This window comes from Embiotoca jacksoni, unplaced genomic scaffold, assembly GCF_022577435.1.
Source record: "Embiotoca jacksoni isolate LCO1_2020_lvr unplaced genomic scaffold, fEmbJac1.0.p SCAF_118, whole genome shotgun sequence".
In the NCBI taxonomy this organism is placed as follows: Eukaryota; Metazoa; Chordata; class Actinopteri; family Embiotocidae; genus Embiotoca; species Embiotoca jacksoni.
In genome coordinates, this window is record NW_027185250.1 from 352,442 (window position 1) to 365,227 (window position 12,786).

Below are 12,786 nucleotides of genomic sequence, written 5' to 3' on the forward strand. Positions count from 1 at the left end.
CTTTGGTTTAATCTTTGGTTTAGTCTTTGGTTTAATCTATGGTTTAATCTGTGATTTAAATTTTGGACAGCTGGATGTTTTGGTTCATTCATTTTGTTCTGCAGCTTCTCAGTTTCCTGTGAATAAAACTGACTCTGAAACTGATGAAGATTATTAATTGGAGATAATCACTCATCTCTTCTTCCTGTTGTTGTTTACCAGGTTGTTGTTGGAGATTAACGTCTTCCACGCTGCACTCGGCTTGAATGCTCCGCTTACACAAGCTGAAACTGAGCGTGAAACTACGAGTTAATCCTGAAGAGAGAAGTCCTCCTCCTCCTCTTCTTCCTCCTCCTCCTCTTCCTCCTCCTCCTTTTCCTCCTGCTGTCTGTCCCTCTGTCTATGTGTCTGTACTCTGTCTTCACTGTGACATCACGCAGTCGCTGTCAAAATAAAAGTAACAGACATTATAAACAGAAAGTGACCCTGTGCTCTCTGCAGGTTTTCAGATTAAATTGAAGTTTTTAAGACGTTTCTGACACATTGAAGAAGATGATTTAACGTGTTTCAGATCAGCAGGACCAGAATTAGTCCTTAAACCATTTATAATCCCTGCAGTCTGCGACAATAAGTCCTCATGATGTCATTAAATTAATCAAATTAATGTGACGGATGGATTAACGAATTAAAAACCAACAAGGATCCCTCTGTGAGACTGTTTCTGATTTTAATACTTTCTATTTTTACTGCAACTGAAATCACTGCTTTCTGTTTGATTGACAGCTTTCAGGGAGCAGCCTGAACACACGGAACCAGCAGAGCAGGTGAGGAGCACACCTCAGAGTCTGAGAAAAACTGCTTCCTGTCCTCCAACACAGGACCTGCAGGAGGAAGTTGGCCAGGACTTCCACAATAAGAGAGCCAAGCGTCCTCTGAACAGCAGGTGAGTCCTGCAGGTGATGGTTGTGTAGCAGACGTGAGCAGAGTGTGAATGATGGAGCTGATCTCTGCCTCTAGAATGGGACCACATTTCACTTTCAAAACTCCAGAAACTGGTCTCCTCAATTTCCAAATATTTCCAGAGAAGAGAAGAAGAGGTGATGCTTCTCAGTGGTGAACATGATCCTGGAACAACTGTTTTACTGCCATCAAATTGAAAATGAGCACATATTTTATATAACAATCAAATTTCTCAGTTTCAACATTTTTATATGTTGTCTTTGGTCAATTGTTTATTAAATGAGTTTACATGATTTAAAAATCTATTATTTACATTTACATTTTACACAGCATCCCAACCTTTTTGAAAACGGGGTTGGAGACCAATAATTCCTCTTTAAATTGGAAACATTGAGTCTGTTGCAGTGTGAAATGTAAAACAGGCTTCCTGAGAGACTCGACAGCTCGCTGCAGCTTTCAACGCGCTGTGAGGTAGAAAAACAAATATGTGTGTAGAGCTGCGACTCAGCTGCAGCTGACATGTTACAGGAGCAGCTCCGACTGACTGAGTCACTTTTATCAGCAATTAGTCAGAGTGAGGACGAAGTGAACGACTGCAGCTGGTTCCACTGAACAATGCAGCAACACAGAGCGTGAAATCTCAGAAGAGCTGTGGAGAATGAAGCTGAACAGACGTCAGCTGACCTCAACAACTAGACAGGAAAACATCCCGGCTGTGGAGAGGAAGCAATCGCCGGGTTGCATCCTGTCACGGTCATTCAACACTGAACTAAACTTCCTCCATGACAAACATGCTGCTCACAGAACGATGACACCTGTGATGGAAGCAGGAAGATTCACCTTCTTGTTCTCCGGAGGACCGCCGAGTTTAACATTTCAACTTCAATTCAAGTTCATTCAAAGCAGAATTTTAAACAAAATCACGAGTAAAAGAGGAGGACTGTTTCCATGATGACCACCGGTGGCACCCGCTGACCTGTGTTTCCATGGTAACAACCGGTGACACCCGCTGAGCAGTGTTTCCATGGTAACCACCAATGACACCTCCTGACCAGTGTTTCCATGGAAACAGTCGGCGACACCAGCTTTCAGTGTTTCCATGGTTACAACCGGTGACACCCACTGGCCAGTGTTTCCATGGTAACAGTTAGTGATACCGAACGATAAAAAGAGGCTGTTTTGGGGTTTTATTGTTCGTTTCTGTTGAAACCAACAACAGTGAGGACTTCGTCACTGATTCTTGTTTTGCTCAAAGAAACGGCTCCGACTGAAGAGTTCAAATCCACAGCAACTCCGCTCTGATGGTTCATACAGCTCCAGGTTTTCATGTCAGAGTCTTTCTTTAACTGAATTTTCCAGAAGGAACATATTTTCTGCTCCAGTGAAGACGAACCGAGCAGTTTGATCTCATTTTATAACACGTCTGCAGACAAAAACACTTTCTGAGGACAGGAAACACCTGAAAGAGCATCAATCACATCCATCCATCAATCACTACCATCCATCAATCACATCCATCCATCAATCACTACCATCCATCAATCACTACCATCCATCAATCACATCCATCCATCAATCACTACCATCCATCAATCACATCCATCCATCAATCACTACCATCCATCAATCACTACCATCCATCAATCACATCCATCCATCAATCACTACCATCCATCAATCACATCCATCCATCAATCACATCCATCAACCACATCCATCCATCCATCCATCACATCCATCCATCCATTACATCCATCCATCCATCCATCCATCCATCCATCACATCCATCCATCAATCACTACCATCCATCAATCACATCCATCCATCAATCACTACCATCCATCAATCACATCCGTCCATCAATCACATCCATCCATCAATCAATCACATTCATCCATCAATCACTACCATCCATCAATCACATCCATTCATCCATCCATCAATCACATCCATTCATCCATCCATCCATCAATCACATCCATCCATCAATCACATCCATCCATCAATTACTACCATCCATCAATCACATCCATCCATCAATCACATCCATCCATCCATCAATCACATCCATCCATCCATCCATCCATCCATCCATCCATCAATCACATCCATCCATCCATAAATCCTGTCCATCCATCAATCAATCACATCCATCAATCAATCAATCACATCCATCAATCAATCACATCCATCAATCATGGAGAAGAGAATCTTCATCATCGAAGCTTGTTCTCAAACTGTGTTTCCTGTCTGACATCAGTCCATCCAGACGTCTGTCACGTTGTCTCTGAAAGACGAACATCTAAACGTCTAAAACCTTCTTCAACATTTCATTTAAATGTTAAAAGTGAGATAAAAACATATTTCTTGAGTGGTTTGACTTCCTAGTTGTAATATATAATATAATTTATAAATATATACGTAAGAACTGCTTCCATGTTCAGCCTCCGTCTGTGAGTGACTTTCACTGAGGTGTAAAAGTCGGCTGGTGGATTCAGTGTTTGGGGGCAGAATAACACAGTCAGCGCATTGTTGAGGAAAGCTGTGGGCGGAGCCAAAATCTCCCCGTGGAGCCAAAAGCTCCCTGCGGCGCCGGACACTCCCCACGGCTGCGGTCCATTTAGCTGCACTCCTCCGAGCTGCGTCCATTTACAGCCGCCCTCCATTTACTGCTCTTCTCCCTAAATCCCCCATCTGCTGAATGAAGTCTGGCTGATGGACGAACGAGGCGCCGACCCGTGATAGAGAGTGAAGCGGGCAGCTGGCTTCGCCCTCACAAATCTGGAGTGACACCAACAACACACCTCAAAGAAAAAGTGTGTTCTGGAGTGGACTTCCTGTTTCTGACTGTACGCATCATGTGACGCTTTATACACAAACCTGAAACCTCAGACACAAATCTTCTATCATCATCTTCATCACAACTTCCTGTTGGAACCAGAACCTCCAGCAGAACCAACTGAACTAAGCTCAGAAGTTTTTTGGCCAAACAGGGCTAAAGTTAGCTCACTTCAGACCACCTTACCAGAACGAGGAGCTCACCAGCAGCCGGAAACAGGACAGACAGGAAGTCACAACACAAATAGGAAGTCGTGCTGCATCAGGTGCAGGGTTGGGTCTGTATGAACCAATCCCGTATCAATAACGTCTCATTCCATATTTGTTTGAATATAATTTTGGTAAGAAGTGAAAAGGAGTGTCTGAACACGTTTTCTGTCTTGAACACATGTTGTAACTACGGCGATGTGTTGGTGTTGAACTTACAGGCGTAGGTCATGGCGAAGCTGCTCCCCGTGTCCACCATGTCCACCTGCGGCACCAGCTTCGGGACGTCCTGGTGCTGCGCCAACGCGAAGCGGAACACCTCGTACTCGTGGGAGCCAGCGGGGAAAAGGCCTCCTATTGGACGACAGAGACACAGCAGGAGATCAGAGGAAGGACAAACAGCTGATCACCAACACAGGACAGGGTCAAAGGTCATGTGACATAAACGTGTTCAATATGCGAATTCAAACATGTCAAAGTCTTTATTTAAAGTTTAAAAGAGTCCTGTCGGTCCATCTGTACAGACCTGATGAAGTCATGGCATCACCTTCACTAGAATGGGACGGACATGAGGCCAAAGTAACCTTTGACCCCCCCAAATCTGTTGAATTCATCTGTGGGACCGAGTGGATGTTTGTACCAAATATGAAGAAAATCCCTCGAGGTGTTCCTGAGATGATCATTTGACCTGGTTGAACCAACGAATGAAGCTTCTGTGAATTGTTTTCTTTTTACATCGACGAAAATGAGGGAACCGACACAAACGCTTCATAACGTATCCAGAAGTCTTGAAAGCACCGGAGGCCTCCAGCAGGAGGCGCTGAGGAGGAGCCCAGAGACATGATTCCAACCTGATGAAGTTCAGGATGAATACATCTGATCAGAACTGGATGTATCGGATCTGATCCGCATCACTGCAGGTCCGACACTCCGCTTCAATAAAGACAATGGATAAACTTTGTCAGTCACTGCGTTCACCTCCATCACCGTGACGACCGTCTGCTTTAGTCACTTCTTCAGTCACCTCTCAATGGAGATGTGTTCCCTCTACATGATGGAGGAGGAGGAGGAGCAGGAAGGAGGAGGAGCAGGAAGAGGAGGAGGAGGAGGAGTTGCTGTCGGGACTGACACCTCACCTCCTCTTCATCACCTCCTTTTCACCTCCTCTTCATCACCTGCTCTTCACCTCCTCTTCATCAACTCTTCATCACTTCTGAACTAACATCAGTTCAAGTCTCTAACTTCAGACTGTTTTAATGATTTCAATTCAAACTTTAAACTAAATCTTTTATAATCTAGAACCAACTTCAGGTTTTATTTGATTTTACTGTCGAGACATTTTCAACCAATCACCATGAAACATAATCAATAAATTAATAAACCAAAAAATGAATAAACCAACACGCTGTTTGTCTTCTGACGGATCAAACCGGCAGACGGCTGCTCCGTGAACACCTGTAAACGTCATTGAACACTGAAAACACGTCACCTGATATTAATCATGACGTAAGAAAACACACTTACAGCCTTCGTCCTTTAGCTGCTGCACGAGCAACAAATTGGACATTTTCTGTTCTTTACAAAACCGACTTGACCTGCAGGAACACCTGGGACAGCTTCCGGGAGAACACCCTCAAAATAAAAGCTCCGCCATTCATAGTCCAGCTGATTTGGCTCAAAAAAAAAAATTCAAATTAAAAAGATCAAACTTCCTGTATTTACTGATGTCATTTACACACAGCATAGTGTTATAAAACATAACATTTACAGAATAAAAAATCCTGGAAATGTCAAAGAGCTAATTTTTATAAAATGTTTTAAAGTCCTGATGAAGCAGCACGTTGGAATTGACCTCTACTTCCTGCTGACCTCCAGGTCACCTGGATGCCGTGTTACTGCTGTAGTTGATAGAACTATTTTTGTATTAGCATTTTATAAACTAAAAACTCTTATTCAGTTGTAATTTGACGTTCTTGAAATGACTATTTTTCAGTATTTTGTCCTCAGGAATCCCAGAGATTCACAGACACACTGTGAAATGCTGATGGAGGTTTTAAATCCCCCTGACTGTCCTCCGTCGGATCGCCGGAGGGTTCAGAGGAGCTCCTGATTAGATTTGGGTTTTTTCAGGCGGAAATATAAAAAGTAGCCACGGGGCTGAAGGGGTTAAAATGGGGAGCAACAAGCCGTCAGATAAATGTAGTGGAAATATAAAGAAGCAGAAACATCATGAGGAAGTAGAAGATGAGTGAGTTCCTGCAATGAGAACATGAAGCTGATAACAGGAAGCCGTGATTCAAATGTAAATATCTGCATTAAAGCCGCTCACACAGAGGAGGACGCTACAGGAAGTCATTCTCCGGCTGGATGCGTCTGTCTGCTGTGACAGAAAGACTCTGAACCACCAAGGAAACCAAAGGCAGCGATTATCTGCAGTCGGCAGCAGGTTTTATTCCGTTAAACCAGGTTAGTTCGACTTGATGCCACATCAGCATCCAACCTGAGAGGAGCTGCAGCGAGGAGGCGCAGTGCCGACCGATCCCATTAAAACCTCATCTGTAGGAGGCGGAGACGCTGGAGGGGGAAGAAAAGAGCTGACGGAGGAGTCAGAGAGACGATTCACAGCCAGACGGGTGGAGATCACCGACCTTATTACAGAAAGTACAACTGACTGATCGCTTTATTCACCACAGAAACTAGTAGAGTGAAGACAATAAACTAAAAAGAGACGGAGAAAAACCTGCGTCTGAAAACACATGAGACGAAAAGGTGACTGAAACAACACAGGTTGCGTACAGCAGGGAGAGGAGGACAACGAGGGACATGTGAAACTATAACAAAGACAATAAACAGCTACAGAAGAAATCACTGCGTCTGAAAACCGCTTCGAAACAACTGAAACAAAGTGACAACGACAGAGGATCACAGGAATACAGCAGGGAGAGGAGGACAACGAGGGACAGATGAAACTAACCCGGGCGGGGCAGGAAGTGCAACAGGATACACGCAATAGGGGAGTCATTTCAAAGTAAAACAGAAAGCACAAACCCAGACTGAAACAAAAGACTGACCCACATGAGCGTGTGATTTACAGGAGTGTCATATTTATGAAGTAAATACTGTAAGTACTTTTACTCAAGTACAGGAAGTACTCAAAACATACGATCAATACATGAAAGCATTCGTTCACCATAAAAACTATGTAAATCTAATCATCCAAACAGGAAACAGCTGCAGTATTAACATACTGCTGACACTGATTTATTAATAATACTCGAACTATCACGATAATAGAATGTCTCAAACTGACTCTTCTGGACTTTTGCTCAGTAAAAGTTTGGACTTTTCTGCTGCTGAATATTTATACTCTGGAGGATTATTAGTGTGACTGGAGTAAATGATGAGAGTATTTCCTCCACCGCTGGTCTCTGCTGCCAAAATGTCTCCTCATTAAAAATAAATATGTCGCCTCTGTCACGGAAGAAGTACTCGACCTCATGTAAGGAAAAGTAGCTGTCAGAGTAGGAAGTAAAAGTCCTGCAGGAGAAACAACATACTAGAGTATATGCATGAAAAATACACTGATAAAAATCCTTATTATACAGGATGAGCTTTTCAGAATAAAAGAGGCAGCAGCTCCAAGGCGTGTGACAGCGCAACCTTATAACAGCACACAGTTACTGTATAATGTGTCAAATTAAAACATCTGATTGAGAGAAAATAAACTTCTCATAATTTACCTATAAAAATGAATTATTTTGCAAATTTTTAAAGGAAAAAAAACAAATATTCTCCAGCTGCTCACATCTGTTCATGTTTTTATAGACGTCACCTTTCATTCTCCAAACAACTAATTAAACAGGAAGATGACTGGAGATGAGTTTCATATTTGAAATGATTGAATAAAAGTTCAAAAGACTTTCACAATAAATCATTTCTGTGCACCGAACAAAACACTCACAGATTTATAAAATATTCAGTAATTTGAATTTCATATATAAAACTACAAATAAAAACATGAATCGCTAATAATAAATTACATTAAACAGAAAACAGATGATTCCTGTGGTGATGTGAGACTCTGTCCGTGGTGCTGATTCTCATGTTCCTGTAACTTAATATTCTAATGTAAATTATAATCATTAACATGTCTCTGTCCGTGGTGTTGAAAGAGTTCCTGTTAACAGTTTGAAGCTCTTCAACACAAAGGGTCTCTTTGATTATTAGAACATATTATTGGACTCTTGGTTGCGATTTAAAAACTGGGAGTGACAACATCAATATACAGTATAGACATCACACACTGTATGTGAATGTGTGTGACAACATAAGTGTGTGACAACATGAGTGTGACAACATGAGTGCGACAACATAAGTGTGTGACAACATGAGTGTGTGACAACATGAGTGTGACAACATGAATGTGTGACAACATGAGTATGACAACATGAATGTGTGACAACATGAGTGTGACAGCATGAGTGTGACAACATGAGTGTGACAAAATGAGTGTGACAACATGAGTGTGGAACAACATGAGTGTGTGACAACATGAGTGTGTGACAACATGAGTATGACAACATGAATATGTGACAACATGAGTGTGTGACAACATGAGTATGACAACATGAATGTGTGACAACATGAGTGTGACAGCATGAGTGTGACAACATGAGTGTGATAAAATGAGTGTGACAACATGAATGTGTGTGACAACATGAATGTGTGTGACAACATGAGTATGACAACATGAATGTGTGACAACATGAGTGTGACAACATGTGTGACAACATGAGTGTGAAAACATGAATATGTGACAACATGAGTGTGACAACATGAGTGTGTGACAACACGAGTGTGTGACTAAATAAGTGTGTGGATAAATGAGTGTGACAACGTGAATGTGACAACATGAGTTTGTGACAACATGAGTGTGACAACATGAGTGTGTTACAAGAATGTGACATGAGTGTGTGACAAAATGAGTGACAGCATGAGTGTGTGACAACATGAGGGTGACAACATGAGTGTGTGACAGCATGAGTGTGACAACATGAGTGTGACAACATGAGTGTGTCACTTAATAAGTGTGTGGTTAAATGAGTGTGACAACATGAGTGTGACAACATGAATGTGTGACAACATGAGTGTGACAACATGAGTGTGACAGCATGAGTGCGTGACAACATGAGTGACAAAATGAGTGTGACAACATGGGGGTGACAGCATGAGTGTGACAGCATGAGTGTGTGACAACATGAGTGTGTTACAAGAATGTGACATGAGTGTGACAAAATGAGTGACAGCATGAGTGTGTGACAGCATGAGTGTGACAACGAGTGTGACAACATGAATGTGACAAAATGAATGTGACAACATGAGTGTGTGACAATATGAGTGTGACTAAATAAGTGTGTGGCTAAATGAGTGCGACAACATGAATGTGACAACATGAGTCTGTGACAACATGAGTGTGACAACATGAGTGTGTTACAAGAATGTGACATGAGTGTGTGACAAAATGAGTGACAGCATGAGTGTGTGACAACATGAGGGTGACAACATGAGTGTGTGACAGCATGAGTGTGACAGCATGAGTGTGACAACATGAGTGTGTGACAACATGAGTGTGACAACATGAATGTGACAACATGAGTGTGTGACTAAATAAGTGTGTGGTAAAATGAGTGTGACAACATGAGTGTGACAACATGAATGTGTGACAACATGAGTGTGTGACAACATGAGTGTGACAACATGAATGTTACAACATGAGTGTGTGACTAAATAAGTGTGTGGTTAAATGAGTGTGACAACATGAGTGTGACAACATGAATGTGACAACATGAATGTGTGACAACATGAGTGTGTGACTAAATAAGTGTGTGGTTAAATGAGTGTGACAACATGAGTGTGACAACATGAGTGTGTGACAACATGAGTGTGTGACAACATGAGTGTGACAACATGAGTGTGTGACAACATGAATGTGTGACAACATGAGTGTGACAGCATGAGCGCGTGACAACATGAGCGACAAAATGAGTGTGACAACATGAGGGTGACAACATGAATGTGACAAAATGAATGTGACAACATGAGTGTGTGACAACATGAGTGTGACTAAATAAGTGTGTGGCTAAATGAGTGCGACAACATGAGTGTGACAACATGACTGTGTGACAACATGAGTGTGTGACAACATGAGTGTGACAACATGAGTGTGTGACAACATGAGTGTGTGACAACATGAATGTGTGACAACATGAGTGTGACAGCATGAGCGCGTGACAACATGAGCGACAAAATGAGTGTGACAACATGAGGGTGACAACATGAATGTGACAAAATGAATGTGACAACATGAGTGTGTGACAACATGAGTGTGACTAAATAAGTGTGTGGCTAAATGAGTGCGACAACATGAGTGTGACAACATGACTGTGTGACTAAATAAGTGTGTGGTTAAATGAGTGTGACAACATGAGTGTGACAACATGAATGTGTGACAACATGAGTGTGTGACAACATGAGTGTGACAATGTGAATGTGACAAAATGAGTGACATGAATGTGACAACATGAGTGTGTGACAAAATGAGTGACAACATGAGTGTGTGACAACATGTGACAAAATGAGTGACAACATGAGTGTGTGACGTGACAAAATGAGTGACAACATGAGTGTGACAGCATGAGTGACAACATGAGTGTGTGACATGAGTGTGACAAAGAGTGTGACATGAATGTGACAACATGAATGTGTGACAAAATGAGTGACAACATGAATGTGACAACATGAGTGTGACAACATGAATGTGTGACAACATGAGTGGGACAACATGAGTGTGTGACAACATGAATGTGACAACATGAACGTGTGACAACATGAGTGTGACAACATGAATGTGACAACATGAGTGTGTGACAACATGAATATGTGACATGAGTGTGACAACATGAGTGTGACAGCATGAGTGCGTGACAACATGAGTGACAAAATGAGTGTGACAACATGAGGGTGACAACATGAGTGTGACAGCATGAGTGTGACAGCATGAGTGTGTGACAACATGAGTGTGACAACATGAATGTGACAGCATGAGTGTGTGACAAAATGAGTGACAAAATGAGTGTGACAGCATGAGGGTGACAACATGAGTGTGACAGCATGAGTGTGACAGCATGAGTGTGTGACAACATGAGTGTGACAACATGAATGTGACAACATGAGTGTGTGACAAAATGAGTGACAAAATGAGTGTGACAACATGAGTGTGACAACATGAATGTGACAAAATGAGTGACATGAATGTGACAACATGAGTGTGTGACAAAATGAGTGACAACATGAGTGTGTGACAACATGTGACAAAATGAGTGACAACATGAGTGTGTGACAAAATGAGTGACAACATGAGTGTGTGACATGAGTGTGACAAAGAGTGTGACATGAATGTGACAACATGAGTGTGTGACAAAATGAGTGACAACATGAGTGTGTGACAACATGAGTGTGTGACAACATGAGTGTGACATGAATGTGACAACATGAGTGTGTGACAAAATGAGTGACAACATGAATGTGTAACAACATGTGTGTGACAAAATGAGTGACAACATGAGTGTGTGACAACATGAGTGTGACAACATGAGTGTGACAACATGAGTGTTTCCAGGTCAGAGATGTTGTTGGACTGTCAGAAGGTTCCTTCCTTTAAACTGCCTTTTGATCAGAATGTTGTGTTTACATGATAAATGGATGTTGACTGTCTGAACACTGAGACTCATCATCAATGAACACGAGTCTCACTGAGCTGCAGTCCAGGATGAAGATACCAACAACACTTTACACTTAATGAAAAGCAGCCGGGTCGTGCTGCTGGTGCTCCGGGACCATGACCGCGGACCCGCCGCTCAATCACTCACCTATGTTGATGTTACTTGGGAAAGTTGTGCCGCTGCAGAGCCCGGTGAGCAGCAGCAGCAGCGGCAGCGGGAGGAGCCCCGAGCGGACCGAGGAGCTCTGCAGCCGCATGTTTCCTCCAGCAGCAGAACCGACTGACGCGGAGCAACTGGCGTAATCCCATTCACAACGGGGCCGGCACAGGTCCACCGCAGCCCGGACACACTCTCACATCCACCGGCAGCCTGCTCCGGTCCTCCCGTTTCGATCTCTGCGCGCGCACTGAGTCTCTCCCACGAACCAAACATCCACTGATGGAGAGAAAGGAGCTCTGCTGCACGACGACTCCGAGTCTCAGTGTCTGTTCAATGTTCCTGCACCTCCTCCTTCTCCTTCTCCTCCTCTTCCTCCTCCTCCTCTTCCTCTACCTGTCTCTCTATCTGTCTGTCTCTCTCTCTATATATATATTCTCTATGTCTCTCGACCTGTCTCTCTGTCTGTCTGTCTCTCTCTCTTCTCCATGTCTCTCGACCCGTCTCTGTCTCTCTCTCTCTCTCTGTCTCTCTCTCTGTCTCTGTCTCTCTCTCTCTCTACGTCTGTCGACCTGTCTCTCTCTCTGTCTGTTCAGATGCAGATATTTTCCACAGTATAAAATGTAATCAGTCACAGTGATGCAGAACATTTATAAACAGAACCATTGATATGATATGATAGTGAATAAAGTGAATTTAGTGAAGATACCACAGCTGTAATACACCTGTCAGTCCTCCAGGTGTCCGAGTCACGGTTTGACGGGTCAAGGCGTGAATAGAGCACATGAATGAGCAGGAGGTCACGTGACGAAGTACAACGCGATAAAGTTCAGGTTGGTTAGAAGGAACCACAGACTGTATATA

General features: G+C 42.9%; 1 protein-coding gene across 8 annotated transcripts in view; it reads right to left on the bottom strand.

The window, feature by feature from the left end:
- The window catches only part of gria1b (glutamate receptor, ionotropic, AMPA 1b), a 44,821-nt gene extending 32,374 nt beyond the window's left edge, over positions 1–12,447 (bottom strand). For 4 of the 8 annotated variants that reach the window (XM_069143989.1, XM_069143987.1, XM_069143985.1 and 1 more), the window contains exons 1-2: positions 11,914–12,446; positions 4,205–4,339 (exon numbers count right to left, since the gene is read on the bottom strand). In XM_069143989.1, coding sequence (XP_069000090.1) covers positions 4,205–4,339; positions 11,914–12,022 — 244 coding nt within the window. In that variant the 5' untranslated portion in view covers positions 12,023–12,446. Of the gene's footprint in view, positions 1–198; positions 278–4,204; positions 4,340–11,913 lie in introns of those variants that run through there. The other 4 variants (XM_069143992.1, XM_069143991.1, XM_069143986.1 and 1 more) reach the window with 3 other exon arrangements.
- Positions 12,448–12,786: the final 339 nt, after the last annotated feature.